The sequence below is a fragment of the Atractosteus spatula genome, chromosome 1 (assembly GCF_055471065.1).
Source record: "Atractosteus spatula isolate fAtrSpa1 chromosome 1, fAtrSpa1.hap1, whole genome shotgun sequence".
Taxonomy (NCBI): Eukaryota; Metazoa; Chordata; class Actinopteri; order Semionotiformes; family Lepisosteidae; genus Atractosteus; species Atractosteus spatula.
Window position 1 is genome coordinate 49,573,125 of NC_142706.1, and position 17,520 is coordinate 49,590,644.

The window sequence follows — 17,520 nt, forward strand, 5'->3', positions numbered from 1 at the left end:
AGTGGACAGGGCAAGTGGCTTGTTTCCTGGAGATCAGACTGAGGAGCCAATGGTGCAAAGCCACTACCTGTGGGATTATGACTGCAAGCCTCTAAGTCAGAATCAACCCTAAAAGATTAGATTTGCTTGGAAAAGGACGCACTTTTTGAAGAAATGCAGGACTGAAGGCAAATTCTGCTTCTCAAAAGGTTGGGAGCAGACTGCAGGAGAGGGATAGGAAGAGATGGAAGTCGGTGTGATCAGACCAGTGAGTCTGTGACACGAAAGTAACACCTTCAGTTTCAAATCAGAGTTCCATGACTTACTGTGTCAGAAGCACTGGAGCTTGGATTTCCTCAAGCAGGTGAAAGAAAAAGAGGCACCACAGAGAATAACACGGTCAGCTCTGTCTCTGGTAAGTGCAGACGCCAAATGTGAAAACAAAACGGGCAAATGAGGAAGTACAGGAAACTGCTAGTTGTCGTCACTGCTGCTCAAGGAGGTACCACCAGTTATTGAATAAAAGGGTTCACACACTTATTCGCATGAGAGTTACTGTTGGATCACTTTGTTCATTTTGTCTGCATGTTATATGATTAGTGAGATTACCTCTGTCTGTTATTAAGACTTTCATGAAGATTCAAAATACACACGAATATGGACAAAATGGTTCACAAACACTTAATCAGAACTATGTATCATATTATTAACTTTAACTATCTTAACATAAAGTATTGAATATTTGATGCATGTGTGAATATGTGCAATGATGGAGCCCTATGAGTAAGGTTCTCATGTGCTCTGGTGATGATTATATGATATTTTCTTACCTGTGCAAGTAGGACAGCACTCTCCCAGTAGGGGATAGGGGTGAGAGCAGGTAACAGTACAGCTCACCTCTTCACAGGTCACTTCTCCAAACTGAGGGAGATATAACACACCCTCAGTTTTATATCAAACTAGGACATAAACAAATCAAATGTCTCACCTGACAGATGCAGTGGATGCAGGGCTGGTTCTCCAAGGAAAATGTCTGCCCATTCCCCACCTTCCGTCCCTCATAGTTGCAGTCTGGAACAGGCAAGAGGTGATAAACCGTGTCAGAGTACAGACAGACTTGATTGCCTGACTCCCATCAATGTACCCTTGACGTGGACTGTGACTTACCCTGGCACAAAGGGCAGCATTGACCCTCCTGGTGGAATGGGTAGGTGCAATTGGGCTGGCAGTGCACTGGAGAGCAGGCTACAGAACCAGCCTGAGAGCAGGGAGATACAGAGTTAATAGCCCAGTACATAGTGTCATTATTAAAAAAAATAAAGATCTCATTCAAGAGGGGAGAATCTTAGTAAAAGTACTGTACAACAACAGACATTAAAAAATAAATAACCGAGTGTTACCTTTATTATAGAAAGCCTTAGTGTAAAGGGCTAAATTAAAAAAAATGTCAATTTGATTGATAAGAGTTCAGAGAAAATTAAACTTTTCATGACAAGAAGTGTATGACCTACATAATTTGTCATTTTAATAATTCAATTAATTGATTGTCTGGAAACAGGAAAGCAATTTCTTCATATTAAGATTTTTGGACTGCTCATTCCATCCTTTTTCTAACCACCTCATCCAGTTCAGGGTCGTGGGTAAGCTAGAGCCTATCATGGCAAGCAAGCACATTATTGGCCATATACAATTTTTACTATACATATTTCTCATATTTGCCTTTTCACATACCCCAACTTGCTCTCCATGAGACACACAGACAGGGAAAGGAGCTTGGGGTAAGAGTGCAGGGTCAGCCATTTATACACCGCCCCTGGAGTAGCTGGGGTTAAGGGCCTTGCTCAGGGGCCCAATGGAGTAGGTTTCCCCCGCCAGCCGCGGGATACGAACTGGCAACCTTCTAGTCAAAGACGCAGATCATTAGCCACAGAGCCACCGCAACGCCCCTAGATAGCACCCTAGGTCAGGAATTGAACATTTGGCTCAGTGTGCAATGAGGCAGCAATGCTAATCACAGCACCACTGTGCTGGTTTTGACATCCAACATTAAAAAAAAATATCTATGGCATCATCATTTTTTTAAAATTTTGTTAAAATAGAATTCTATACAGTCCAGGAAATGCTGAGACTAACCAGACAGATGCAGGTGAGACAGGGGTTTGATTGTGAAAGAAAGCTCTCGTTGATCTCATACACCACACCTCTGTAGCTGCATCCTAAAAATGACACTAAAGTTAATTTTCTCTGCATCAGCATTACTGGATGTACAGCATAATAAACCCATGCCATAGCTCCAGTCTATTAGATGCAGATCAGAAACCTTACTGAGAAACTGTAAGAACATAGAAAAAAGGTGTATACTACTGATACATAAAAATGCTTATACTTTAATTGAACTATTAACTGTGACCCAATGAAGCACACAACAAAATGATTATTATTATTATAAGAACACAGCTTCCTGTGTTAAAATGGTATCAAGTGTCAGGCTGAACATGAATGTTTAAGGAACTGCAATGTTATATATACATTTTGGGGTTATAAAGAATTGGCATTCATGAGTGCTTTTCAAATCACAAAGTAGAAAGTACATGGTAACTTGTAAAGCCTCCAATTCACATCACAAAATACACTAAATTTTCAGGTATGAGTAGCACCATATTGCCTATATATATATAGAATTTTATCTTCTAAATCTGCTTTATTAGTTATTACTTATTGATAAAGTGCTTAGTATATTGTGGAGTTCTTACCCATGGAGCAGTCAGGGCAGCACTGTCCTGGGACCCTGATTGGATGAGAACAGCTCTCGATGCATTCCGTCCAGTGACACACCACCTTGCCAGCAGCCTGCAGCACACAGAATGTCTCACAACTCTTGTCCAGGCCCTCTGTGTTCCCCTCATTCACACTCTCCCCGGCCCTCAGTGGCTGGTCTATGATATCCTGTTTCAGTTGCAGAGTTGTAAGTTGGACAGGTAACATTTTGTAAAGTGTCTATGTTTTTAATTTAATTAAAACAACGCACGATTACTTATGGAGTTATTATGCAGTGAATAATAAGTCACAATGTGTTCATGGTCTTCCACTTGGTTTGTTTGATGACTGCCTGGAAATATGGTAAAGAATAAACAACTGGTCCCTATCCATGTTCTTTAAGAATAAATGATGTGATAGTAACAAAACATTCAGAATTGTAAAAGGTAAATGATGATCAAGTTTCTCACAGTTCAAGCTATGTGAATTGAAAAAGACCACAGTACAGAAATATCTGCCATTAACTTTCTTGGATTGAGAGACTCTCCTTGAAGAATGCGCACACTTTATGGCATAAACAATTATATATAATTCAATTATACTTTAAGTGTTATTTGAACAAGCAACATAGTTTACAGGACATATGATGTGGTGGATTTAGATTTTCAAAACTTTTTTTTAATGTTTCACAGAAAAAAGTAATTCTTACATTACAGAAAGTAAGTATATGATATAATAAACACACAATAAACATTGATTGTAAGTTAAGTAAGTTTGGGATAAACGTGTCTGCTAATTGAATAACTGCAAATATTCATTCCTCCCAGTCGAAGAACTGAAAGGGCTATCTGTAGGTTTAGTGCATGCAACCTACTGTTCCAGCACTTCCACTTCTCCTGTCTAGGCCCGACTCAAAACCCACTGCTGGTTCTAGACAGAACCTGTACACTAATTCATATAGGTATCCTTATTACCTCTGTTGTTACAACTTTATTGTAGTAATTGCCACATACATATTGTTAGGATTATTGGAAGTGGCTGTTGAGGTTGATGTTAATATTGTAGTTCTCAGGAGCTTCAAAGAAAGAAAGGAAATGAAGGGTCGACTTGGATCTGAGACACACTGATCATAGGAATTGCCTGGTTTACCTTTATTAACTAGTTTCTCAGTAAATGATTAAGAATCATCAACAGCTGAGGAACAGGGGATAAAAACAGTCAGGTATACAGAGAAAAGAAGGAATGGAGAGAGGGAAGGATTAATATGAGAGGACATACAGCAAGACACAAGAGAAGAGGAGAGGAGACAGTGTCAGGCAGAAGGTCCTCATTCCAAAAAGCTTTTAAGTCCAGATTTGAGTTATGTTTTTGAATCTTGTTAAGAGAGCTTGACATTCTGTTCTTTTAAAGAAATCCTGATTTCCTGTATAGAGAATCCCTAGGTTAAAAATGGCTTCTCCTGGTTTGTGAATGCATTTTGTAGTATCCAGGTTTATAGCAAGAGAGGTTTAACTTAAGGTAGAATTCTGTTTAAGATAAGATCACTTTATTAGTCATATTAATTTATCGCATTAGGAATTCATCTTTTTGCGCACCCCAGCTTGCTCTCCATGAGACGCAGACAGGGAGAGAGAAGCATGGGGTCAGAGTACATGGACAGCCATTGTACAGAGCCCCTGGAGCAGCTGGAGTTAAGGGCCTTACTCAGGAGCCCAACGGAGTAGGATTCCTCTGCCAGCCATGGGATTTGAACCAGCAACAGGCACAGGCACAGATCCTTAGCCACAGTGCTACCAATCCACCCTCTTTGGTGCAAAAGGCAGGTTTATGTACAGTATATGTTTGGGCCTGTTAGGTGTTATATAGTATTAGAATACCTGGTAGCAGTCTGGGTTTTTTTAATTGGTCTGGTTGTAGTGTAGGCCTTTGAACTGCCTTCTTTGTAAATAGTGTAACTAACTGTATGTTGTATGTTTATGTTGTTTAGTTTGTGGTTTGTCCTTTAGAGGCACGTAAATTCTTTGTTCTCTAGCACAGCTTTGTTGAGAGGAGTAACAATCCAGGACAAAACACAAACTACACTACACACAACATTCAACACACAAGTTACTTTATGTACAGTATTTACAAAAAAGGCATTTCAGAGTGACATTCTGGTCACCCAGAAAACCCCAGACTGCTACTAAGCACTAAACTCTTAATGTGCTTACAGAGGCCACACAAGAGATGAGCTGCCTTCTAACTAAATACAATGCAACGTGCAGTTAAATCTCTCTTTCTGCAACCCAGATGCCACAAAATAAATGGGAGCCTATATCCCTATCCATAAAATGCACCCTAAGCAGGAAAGATGTTTCTAACTGAGGTATTTTTTACCAAGGAAACCCAGGTTCCTTAAAAACACAGAATAGCACGCTCTCTAACAAGTTTTAAATACTTAGCTCCAGTCAGGTTTGATTTGGATGATCATGACATAGGGACTCTTGCCTGGCACAAGCTTCAACTCCCAATTCCTCTGGATTCCTTTCTTCTCTGCTTCTTCTCTTCCTTTTGTGTGCTCTGTTTTTCTTACCGTATATTGTGTGTCTGTACTGCTCCTTGACAATCATTAATCCACAATTTACCTAGGTGTACTAAGGTAAACTTTACAATTGTTTCTGCTCAAGGGACCCCCCCAGACCTCAGTAAACACCCTCTCGGATTTGAAGTTAGAAGTGTTTACTCTTCCCAGTGTCACAAACTATCTAAAATCTAAGAAACACTTCTCAGTCACCTAAAGCTGTAACAATATGTTTGGCAAGATATAACTGTCCTGTTGTAGGCTTGACTATTTGCTAATTAATATGCTCTTCTCTTGGGAGTTAAGGTTGGTTAATACTGTATTTCTTTAATGAGCTGGTGTTCGAAGCAAATGATTGGTATATTTTGCTGACTCATTAAGAGAATTTGTCAGCTTTTTTGCAAGAGTTTTTTCTGCAAAATAACTCTTGAGGACTGGCAGGGAGTTCATCTTAAGAGTTCAGCCAAAACATCTGTTTCAGTGTTCTGGGACAGAACCTGTAAAGCTCCAGTATCAATTCATTAAAGAAGTTCCTTACAGCTCGTTAGTAGCATTCTTTTTGTTTTTTCTAGTATCATTCCCTGCCCACCAGGTCATTATGTTGTGATTGTATTACCTTTCGTTTGGTAAAGATTTGTATCAGCGGTGTCGAGATCAAACTTCTGGAGGAGCCAGTGTTTTCTGAATTTTAGCTACTTCTGTGCTCTTATGCCGGCGTCACACTACATGACTCGACACGACTTCTAGTCAGAGAGCATGTCAAATTTAACGACTGCAGTTGCTGGATCTCGCTGCCTTTTCTGTCCTAGAGGGTGTCAAATTATATGACTAGGAATCACAGGGGGTGACTAGTTACATGACTTTTCATTACGGTTCCAAATCTTGTATTGCGCCACGAAAGTACTGTACCACGAAGTCGCCTCATTTTGGCAGCCAATCAATGTGGAGCACACCAGAATGAGAAGAGGGGCACGGCACGAACAAACAACAAACAAACAAACAAGCAAACAAGCAAACAAACAACATGGAGAATAAGCAGGTAGTTGCTGCTGTTTCTGTAGTTTGATTTTTTCGTAGCGAGTTGCAGAGAGTCGTAGGGGCTGTTAAGAGCGCTATGAGTGAGTCACTGGAGATGTCACACTACACAACTGACTCTCTACAACTCGCTGTGACTTTCTTACGATTATGTAAATGAAGGCTACAATTGAAAATTCTAGGAAAAGTTGTGTAGTGTGACGCTGGCTTTAGTTACTTAGCTGATATAATTATATAATTAACAGCATAATTGTGAATTCTTCTAACCAGTCTTGGAAAAGTTTTATAAGTAACTATAATGGAGGTGCATTACTCTTATACTAATCACCTACAAGAGACATTAAGAAAAATTCTTTAAATGTTTTTATATAAATTTGTATATATAAGGAAATAATTAAGTTTAATGTTTAATTATACTCAGGTTGGACCAAGAATCAGAAGATACTAGGCATTCCAGAAATTGAAGAAATATTAAGGAAACTTTGGCAGCGTATTTCTCAGTGGGATTTCAATACAGAATGAGTTATTGCATTTGGACAGTATCACATATGGATTACAAAGCAAACTTTCCCAATTTGGATTTTTTTGGGAACTATATCACGGATTTCATTAGACAGCTCAGTAAACTGGAATAACCCTTTGATGGAGATCATCAGAATAAGTACTTGTATGGAGTTGTTTCAGAAAGAACTGATTGCATTTTATTTTCTTAAATGTGAATTTGTTCACTATGACTAAATGTCTGGAAATGCTTCATTATTAAAGGGAAATTGAACATTATCTTTATGTTTAAGGGTTAGAAAGAATCAGCATTGATGAATGCATTTCAACACCACCATGAAAGTAAAATGTTCAAATGTTCAATGTGTAAAACCTCCAATTTACATTACTAGATGAAATTTCAAGGTATGCACAGCACTGTAAACAAGCAGGCTTATGAATACATCTCTTTTAATGCTGCGCTTGACTTTGAGACAGTTTTGCTGACAAATACTACTTACTTGTTAACTCTGCATGCAGATCACATTGGAACATTTCTGCAATGAAGTGTCTGCTGTATAATCTGTACTTATTTGCAAGTACATCGCATTACATGAGTCATTACAGTGACTGTTGAACAGGAAAGGCCGGTTATAAGTCTTGCAAATTCCCCCACTTTGTTCATTTTGTTACCGATATCTAATAATTGGGCTGAGAAACTGTGACTGCAGTTCCACTTTAATTACCTCTATGTATTGGTTGAATTGGTCTTTGTCAAATACCGACCCTATAAATATTTGTCACTTTATTGACATTGCTCCTTGTTTCCTTATTTCTCATGTTGCTTCAATCTGGATCAGGTCAATTATTATTAGTTCCATGTAATTCCTGCACACTCAGACCCACCGTCTCTTTACTTACCTGACACACACAGGTCTCACAGGGGTCTCCAGGAGACCAGATCTGTCCCACTGGAAACTCTAACCCATTGTCATCCACAGAACAGCCTGCTGAGGAAATAGAGCATCACTGTTCCTTGCAATCATACATCCAGTTTGTCTCTAGATGATCTGTAGTTTCCCTGTTACTCTCTCCTATTGTGGTTCACTTCAATAAGAATAAAAATATGTAACCATCTACATTGCTTACAAATGAGAACTCAGTGGCCATAAAATGAATACAAGTTACTTTGTATACCAGGAAGAAGTACAATATACCTGTTTATGTATTTTTATAGAGCCACATAAATTTTTATTTTTCTCATTAATTTGTCTCAGAGTGAATCTCAATTGTTACTACTCCCTGCTCATAGAGTAAGTAAAATCCTCTCATGAGACTTCCTGGAAGCTGTTAATTTGCATGTATGGCCAAGCAATAGGGTATGCTATAATAAGCATTCATTTGTCCAGATTTGGCTATTGAGAAAAAGTTATCATTGTGAATGACAAAATGGAAAACAGCCATTTATACAGCATGGCATTTGCTTTCTAAAGGGTACAACAGCTTAAATTGCCACACCCAAGAATGGAATACACAACTTTCCAGACACAAAGCTGAAGCATTAACCACTACTGTACACTGCAGCTCCTGTTTGTGTGTTTTTCACGTCTTTTTTCCCTCAGCTCTGCTTCCCTCTCTCTCACCTTCTCTCTTCTGTGTCTGAGCACAGGTGGGGCAGCAATTCCCTCCTTCCCGCAGCCAGTCTTCTAAAGGACAGTCCAGTGTTGGACAGGGGGGGTAGAAACAGTCAACCCGTCCATTCTGGATAGAAGCAGACAGAAACAATGGGATAGCAGGCCGAGACGACTCACATAACAACATGCAACACCAAGCATGAGAAGAAAAACTGAAGACCGCTATAATAGGAAGCCTGAACCATAAAACCTGCTGCACACTGGTGCCTTAAAGCAGTGGACTTTTTTTTAACTGGAAGGTTGTGGGTTCAAATCCCAGGTGAAAAGCTGCTGTTGTACCCTTGAGTAAGGAATGTCACCCATATTGCTCCAGTAAAATACCCAGCTTTACAAATGTAAATCTAATTTAAATAAAAGCACCAGCCAGATGAAATTAGTAAAAGTTGTTAAATAGTTATTAAATCATATTTATTAAAAAGATAGGTATGGAATAGTGAAACAAACAGACATACTCACAGTGAAATAAGGTCATCTAGCCAACAGATGAGAGTCGCAAAGACAAGGTGAGGCTTGAAGACAACATAGATATAGTAGAAAAGAAAGTACACGTGCATAGAGTCAAATAGATGGGCTGGCCAAGGGATGGACAGAGTCAGAGAGCGTACCAGGCAGACACAAGTGGCACAGCTGTCACCAGGTGAAGAGAACTCTGAACCTTCTGGGTACTCCTGGCCGAGGTACATGCACTGGACTGAAATACAGACAGACTGTAAAACAGTATGAAATCTCACAGAATACTAAGACTGCTACTGAGTGGTAATATGCAATAAAGAGTTATTTGTTGTGTGAATTTGTTCTGTGTTTTTATGCTGTGATCATACCGCAAGAGGGAAGACTGGCACGGAACTACTGTAAATGCCTCATACATTCCTTATTGCAGTCCACAAAGAACAATGGGATACAGAACCTATACACAATTGTATAATCCATAATCAATAATCCTTAATCTTCCAAGGCAATATTCCTTAATTCCACTGCCCCATGGTTTTTTTAAATTTGCAGACAAAATTATGGACTGTTGTTTAGTCAACTTTTATTATGCTGCTTAAGCAACTTTGATGATGATAGCAAACCCTATTTAAATACAATATAACAGTGCAGACCTGGGCAAAGTGGGCAGCACTCAGAGAGCACAGGCTGGGCACAGCTGACAGGAGGACAGACTGGAGATAAACATGTCACATTGCCTGCCTGTAGAAAAAAAACATCATCACTAATATTCAGAACTTACCTGTAGATACCCACATTATGACATTTAACAAGAGATGCGATGGACACTTGTAAAACATTAATACAGCTGTCCTCATGCAAGAATAGTTCCAAGGGACTGACAGATTTTTTATTACAGAATTTCTAAGTGTTTGAAAATACCTTAAATGTGATGCAAATTTCTTAAATGACATTAAAATACAATTTTTTAAAAATGTAATAAAAGTTCCATCTGAAAGTGGGACAGCTGTTCCTTCAGCATATATATAAAATAGAGCTATGATGTCTTAAATAAATTGATACAAACAGAAACAAAAGCACAAATCCATACTCTCTACACATATTTACACAAATATGTACACTGAGACGCCCACACCTACCAGACAGAGACATAGTGTGCAGCTATCATTTTCAGGAGAGAAAGTATGTTCGTCCTCCAGAACTAGACCTTGGTACAGGCAACCTGAACCACAGAAAAACAGACACCAAGAGAAAAAGAAGTAAGTGAAGTGAGTTAAGTAAGAAAAATAAACATACATGATCATGAGCATCAAAAATATTATTAATATATATTAACATATCATTCAAATATAATTTGTCTTGAGAGCTCAGACTTTATCAGCACAGTTGACTCTAAACCACTCCTGGAAGGTCAGCCAGGCAGTATGTACAGTATATGTGGAGGAGCAGGAGTGCAACATTAGAATTTGAACTCCTTCTGAACTGCTGATCAATAACACCATGTATTGGTTAGAAATTATTATGTAAAATGTTTTTACATGTATCTTTTATTAGATATTGTATTATGCTCCAATTATGGAACAAGTAATAGGTTTATTCCATGCTGAAACATGGGTTTATTGCAGCATGGAATAAACCTATTACTTGTTCCTTTGCAGCCTACGTATGCTGACGCAGCTACCCACCTGAACTACTATGCTCCAATTATGTTGAACATACTTTATAAAAGGAAATTACATAATACCTAATATTACTGAGCATCTGTATATACTTCATCACTATTGACTAGGTTTTTCAATGCCAAAGTCCATAAACATGATTTACTACAATCATACTGTCGTTCAGCTCTGCATCACCCCCTTTCTCAGTCCCTGGAAAGACAATTGGTCTTCAGATAATCTGGTCAACACTCTATCTGTAGTTCATCAATCACTACGTTCTCTGCCAGTCTGAATTACTCCTTTGGTCCCTAGCGAGCCATATGTTTTCTCTGGCTTTATCAGTCTGTGTCTTGGTATGTCCCTGTCCCCCAGTCAGTAGTCTGTTAGGGACTCACGCTTGCAGGTGGGGCAACACTGGTCAGGGTCCCAGGCTGGATGTGTACAGGAAACTGTGCAAGTCACATCATGGCAAATCACAGAGCCTTTCTGCCAAACACAAGGACAAAGGAGAGTTTGTCTTCTTTTCACCATTTTTTTATGGACAAGCTCAGTTTTAAGGTATTTTATGATTTACTTGATGAATTACTGAATATACTTCATCTCATTAACAGAATCCCTATTGAGAGTGAAAAGGAATAAAGTATAAAGTGTCATTCAGTGAGGCTGGAAAAAGGTCAGCAAGTACTGAATCCAAATGTAAACTCAGCCTCAAGAGTACTTCAGCCCTGAGAACAGTTTAGACCAGAAGACAGTTCAATCCTAAGGACAGCTTCTCTCTGAGAACAAATCAGTCTTTAATTATATTTTGCACTATTACCTATATACTCATCCCTTGTTATATGAGCACAATTGGTTCCAAAATTTGTGCTCTACAAAACATCTCGGATTCGCTACAAAAATGTTCATAAATGGGTATAAACCTGTTGAGTGTAGGTAGTTTTTTGATATATTAAATAGTTTGGCATAATAAATGGCTAGTTTACAGTATGTACTGTTTATGCTACAACAAGAAGAATTTACCAACACGTCTTTTTTGTAATTCTGCATTATGAAGCAGTTATGTGGATAAAAAAATTGTATGATCTTTGTAGTACACATGAACCATATGAAATGAATCAATCTGTTTGGAGATATTGATAATGTGTGTTCATCGAGCACATAATCAGAATAAAACTTTTTTTTCATTAAAATGTTAAATGTCATGAATCAATATTATTTTTACAACTATACATTTAAAATATTATTCTACATCATAACTATTATAATATCCTTACAATTCCTGTATAGTCTTAAGCGACTGTATAGCAGTTTTGATGTTTAGTGACATTAAGACTGTACATTGGTGTCTTATTATGAAAACAATAAAATTCCTCATTAATTATATGACTTACATGCTTCATTAGTCATTAGCCAATGCATAAACATTAACAGCAGTTACATCACAGTATTTAGCAAATGCATAAGCATTATGTCCTATCCTACACTGTACTGTAAGCACTCAAAATATATATAAAATAAAAAAAGTAAAAACCTCAATTTCTTGGAAAAAAACATCAATGAGAGTCCATCTCTTAAAAGCGAAAATCTGCTGTTTAAATGAAGAACTGGTAGAAATGACTATATCATGAATAAACAAAAACTAACAGTTTTCTATAGTGGTCACTAGTATGGGAAGGGATCAGTGTACTTAATTCTTGGGTGTTGTAATTTCTAAAAAAATGTAATTTCATCATGCTTGCCTAAGACAACTACGGAAGCACATTGCAGCTATCAAAGAAAAAAATATTTCATGTGGTATCTTGTAATTACAAGAACATGATCTCATTATTACAAGATAGTAACTTATCTACAAGAATGCACATTACCATGTACAGTAATGTGCTAATTACAAGCTAGCAACACTGTCACATAACCATTAGTTGACTTTCAGTTTTAGGCAGTGGAATCAATTGCAAGATATACTCTTTCTCGTTTAAGGATAAGTATAAGTATCCTTATGGTTATAATGATTGTGTTTACATTAGGTACAAATTGTAACATTTCATTACGGAAATAAGTCAGTGCACATTCTGCATATTGTCACAAACACTGACACCAGCTGAGCTATCGATGGTTTCAAGTTCATTCATAATGTTTGTTCATACACGTAAATGGTCATTGAAATTTCTGAATTAGTAGATAATTTACTATCTCATAGTTACAAGATAATGTACTATCTTGTGATTAAGATATCATTTTCTGGTTAGTAAGAGATACCACATGAAATATTTTTTCATGTTTATATATATATATTATAATATATAATATTTATTATATTTATAAATATATATTTTTTTTCCTTGATGGCAGCAATGTGCTTTTGTAGGTAACATCCAAGAGGACAAAAAAATAAATACAGAAGAACAAGCAACATGCTTTGCGTTTGTATCAGTGTGTAAGTTCACTTGTCTAACAAAAGTAGATATGTACAGTATGTACATATAGTATTGCTTTTTATCAAGAAATGAGTGTATTACATAGCTTTCCAGGTGATTCTGAAAATACTTGCTCATGATTCTGCTTTCTCAGACAGCAAATAGTGTCTCTTGTGTCCTTCCAAACAAAACACCATCATTATTTGACCCCTCTCTTAGAATCGTGGTATTGCATACTGCAGAATTCAGCTAGAAGCAATTCCATTATCAAAAGAAGGCAGGCAGCACTCCTTCTGATTGAGTCTGGCAGTAAGATGTTTAACTAATCAAAACAACTCGTGACATTCTCAGACATCTGGTCATCCGATTATGCATTCTCTGTTCATATTTAAACTATTCCTATATGCCATTTTACATTCTGTTTTCAAATACTGTATATGTTTCGTCCCTGTCCTTTCCTTTATGGTAATACAGCCTGTGCTGTGCTTGGATGATGAAAGGTCCCTGAAAGTCACTTTAATTCATAGCAGAAAAGACACTGAGTTTGTTCTGCATTCCAGATGGACATTCAATCTAACCTATTTAACTGTGTCTTCTTGCGTCCCAACAATTATCTTCAAAATTGATAAAAATAACTTGTTACTGTACAAACATTAAATGGTTTGTCTACAGGAGAGATTTAATTAGGTTACATTCTCAGCTTCAGAAAGACATGAAAGGTGTTCTATAGTTCCAACAAGAAAATGCAAAACCCTATTTTTAATACCGTTATTGTACAGTAAATATCTTTATGCTTTGGGTTGATTGAATACACTATAATTCCAGTAACCCTTTGCCCCTATTCCTGCTCTCTCCCCTGATAAATAAGATAAATAAAACTTCTTATTTATTTGTACTTTTCAGCATGGAATTGCGGTAACTTCTGAGTATTCCATTCAGAGAATATAGCTCATTGCAGAAAAGTGTAAGTCAAGACAGCTGGAGACAATAAGAAAAGGTGTCCTACCAGACAGGTGCAGTTGTTGCAGTCTGCGTCCACCCAGCTGCTGCCTTCACTGTACTGTGTCCCCTGATGGAGGCAGAGTACTGCAGTCAGTATTGGGAGGGGAGCAGGGATCAGGGCTATCCCAGAGCCAAGGGGTGTGGTAAGCGCTGGAGAAAGGGACAGTGAAGGTAGTGGAGGTGTGAGTGGAGCCCCTGTGCTGGAAAGGGTGAGGGCAGGAGCAGCAACATCTGTAGGAGGGGGGTCTAAAGGTGCAGCCCTCATTAGTTGCTCCCCTGTGGCTGCAGATGGATGGATATGAGGTTCTGCATCATAGTCACCTCCTATGAATGGAATTGAGTTCTGTGAACTAGGCTGGAGTGGGATGGATACAAAGGACTGGAGTGAGCTGCTCTGTGAGTATGAGCACTGTGTGGTTGAGGTCGATGGAGTTATCTGCTGTGCCTCAGTCTGTAGAGTGAAGTAGCTTAGGGTTTGAGTTGTGACAGGCACTGCTGTTGCTGGATAAGGCTGTATTGAGAGAATTGTGGAGACAGACCATGCAGATTGTAGCCATTCGGAGAGCAAGGCAAATTCTGTGTGGCTTTGAGTGAGGAAGTCGTGTGAAGTCAGTGGCGGAGTGGGGTGCATTGCACTAAAGTCTTCTGGGCTGGAGAAGTGTCTGGGGTGAGGATCGCTTTGATCAAGGTTGTTTAATAATGTCTGAGCCAGATTCTTTTCTGTATGGGGAAGGAAATTTGAGGGGGCTGAAATAGATTCTTTTAGTGGGGTATAAGACAGGTGAGTAAAAGCATTTATGTCTTCTTTATATATGTACAGAGGACATGAAGTGGGGTATAGTTGGAAATCTGGAGTAAACCTTTTTAAAGGGACATTGGGTGGTGGCAAGTTAAAGACAGGGGAAGTTGATGTAGTCATCATGAAGAGAGGAGATGCAGAGGTAATTGGTGAATGAGAAGGGACTCTAGAAAGAATATGCGAGGGAACAAAGGCCAAAAGGCTAGGTTGTGTGAGTGGAGAGGTCATAGGTGGTATGACTGGATTGACAGTGTCCTCATGGTGGGTATATGATTTGGGAGTTACAATGGGAGGAGAGAGAGGGGTTGGAGTGTATAAAGTGAAAGAGGGCACTGGTGTGACCTGAAGGGTGGATGGCACAGCAGATACAACATATGTAGAGGTAACTGGAGGCACCTCAGGAAAGGAAAAGTTTTTAGGGAGAGTGTGCAATGTGGGAAGAATATTGTCTGAGGCCTCTGTGGAGTGCAGAGCTCTATGGTGATTGTTTGAAATAGGAGGAAATATAGAAGCTATATATGAATAGAACAGAAATAGTGGATGGGTTTGTAGAAGAGATTTTGAGTTTGCATAGGCCTCGCTTGTGGGAGAGGCTGTAGAATGAGGTAATGACATTCCATGTGTTGAGACACTGAAGGACTGCAGTGTAGTAAGTGTCATTTCTGGGGTGAAATCTATCAAGTGCACATGCTTTGTATTAGGAATGTCTTTAAAGGTTCTAACAGAGGGCTGATATTGTGAAAATGTTAAGTTTGAAGTCATTGTCTGTACACTGGAAGGAGCTGAATACGACATTAATGAAGAGGGTTTGGTTGCTGGAAAAGTTGAGGTAGAGTATTTTAGCAAAGGCTCTGTGCTTTCAGGAGCTGATGTACCAATCTTTTTTAGGAGTAGCCTAGGTATTTCCTGAATAGTTGTAGAGCCCACAGGGTCTGGCAGACCTGAAACAAAAAGCACAGTAATGAGACAAAGTACCTTCCACTGAGAATTCTTCCCACAGTCTCTTAAGTCAGGGATAGTATCCGTGGACTGCAGAATAGTTAGTCTAGCGCCCATCTATAGGAAAGGTGAAAAAAACAACCCAAGTAATTATAGATCAATAAATCTAAGTTAGAACTAAACCAGAGGATTACAGGCAGAAGGCATTCAGGGAAATGTGGGCAACTGGACTGAGAACTTGTTAATTAATAAGAAACAAAGAGCGCAGATAAAGGGTAAAGGTTCAAAGTAGGGTGATATAATTAGGGAAGTACAGTACCACAGGGATCTGTACTAGGACAACAAACCTGGTCTGTCACTCATTAGGATGTTGAGATGCTAACCCTGCATAAGGGCATTTGTTATTTAGTAGTAGTAATAACAATAATGCAGAACTGTGGTTGCAGTGATACCACCACTTTTTCTCTTCATGCTAATAGTTTGGACTTTCTACCTGTGCAGGACTTTGTGTCCTCACTGAGGATGTAGCCTTCATAACAACTGCAGTGAAAACTCCCAGGTGTGTTGATGCAGATGTGATCACATAGGCTGGTCTGAATCAAGGTACATTCATCCACATCTAGAACAACAAAATTATACCACAATTCACCTCTGGAAAAAGAATGGCATGCTATCAGTTACAATGAATAGCAGCAAACACAAACGTACCCATTGAACTCAAAATGACAACAGAATACATGAGTTTCCTATAAATATTATTACTATTATTACATAATAACAGCGTCCAAACAGTTCTCATAAACAACTGACAATCAATGTGTTTCAACCCTCAGCATTAACAATAAGAGGGTGCTATAAGTTATAGAATAGAATAATAACTGGAGAATTCAGTTTTCCTCAGATTAGGAGCTCATGGAGCGGAAATTAAAAATGCAGAAATGTTTAAAAATCCTGTTTTGCGGGCACAGTGGTGGTGAAGTGGGAGCTGAGTTTGAAGACAAAACTCTCGGTTTACTGGTTGAGCTACGTCCCTGTCCTCACCTATGGTCATGAGCTGTGGGTAATGACGGAAAGAGTGAGATCGCAGATACAAGCGGCATAAATGAGGTTTATCCTCAGGGCCGCTGGGCTGACTCTCCGTAACATTTATATAAAATTTTATATTTATATGAAAACAGGAGAGCTGCCAACAGAGGAGAAGTAGCAAGTATAAAAACATGATTCAAAACTGGGCAGACACATGTATCATCTAATCTAATGTAGACATGTGCAAGATGCAAAATTTGCATTACATATACCAAGCTGGTGGCCTGTACTTGATCTTAAATATTTTTATGTTGCTTTGTCATTATGCCCATCTTGGTAAAAAGGGGAAGCTATCTAAAATACCAAAGAAACACAAACTTAAAATAGTGTCAATTTAAAACAATTAATTAAACAATTAATTACTTCCAGATGTATCAGCCTGCTTAAGAATTTTGTGAAGTATTTTTATTACAACAAGATACGGTGTATAATTAACTGAATGCCATGACTTATTTTTATTAGTAGAGCAAGGTTTCATAAATCACCTCCTGCCATTTAATAGTTTTTCCTCTCACTCTGCCATGCCCTTCCAACACACAACGCAAAATTCTAGAGCCAGTAAAGACTGAGTAAACGTTTACAAAATAACCCAGCCGAATAAACGGCAAGGAGTGACTGCAGTCCAGCAGACGTGAGAGGAAAGCTGTTGAGGTGGAAGAGGGAC

At 38.5% G+C, this 17,520-nt stretch overlaps 1 protein-coding gene across 1 annotated transcript in view; it reads right to left on the reverse strand.

Moving 5' to 3' along the window:
• Positions 1–17,520, reverse strand: part of LOC148841196 (uncharacterized) — a 61,209-nt gene that overhangs the window by 14,758 nt on the left and 28,931 nt on the right. Inside the window, exons 11-23 of the mRNA XM_088913594.1 lie at positions 16,264–16,389; positions 14,037–15,772; positions 11,012–11,102; positions 10,095–10,177; positions 9,609–9,696; positions 9,111–9,196; positions 8,455–8,572; positions 7,733–7,818; positions 2,733–2,829; positions 2,113–2,195; positions 1,147–1,237; positions 968–1,050; positions 810–900 (exon numbers count right to left, since the gene is read on the reverse strand). Coding sequence (XP_088769720.1) covers positions 810–900; positions 968–1,050; positions 1,147–1,237; positions 2,113–2,195; positions 2,733–2,829; positions 7,733–7,818; positions 8,455–8,572; positions 9,111–9,196; positions 9,609–9,696; positions 10,095–10,177; positions 11,012–11,102; positions 14,037–15,772; positions 16,264–16,389 — 2,859 coding nt within the window. The remainder of the gene's footprint in view (positions 1–809; positions 901–967; positions 1,051–1,146; positions 1,238–2,112; positions 2,196–2,732; positions 2,830–7,732; positions 7,819–8,454; positions 8,573–9,110; positions 9,197–9,608; positions 9,697–10,094; positions 10,178–11,011; positions 11,103–14,036; positions 15,773–16,263; positions 16,390–17,520) is intronic.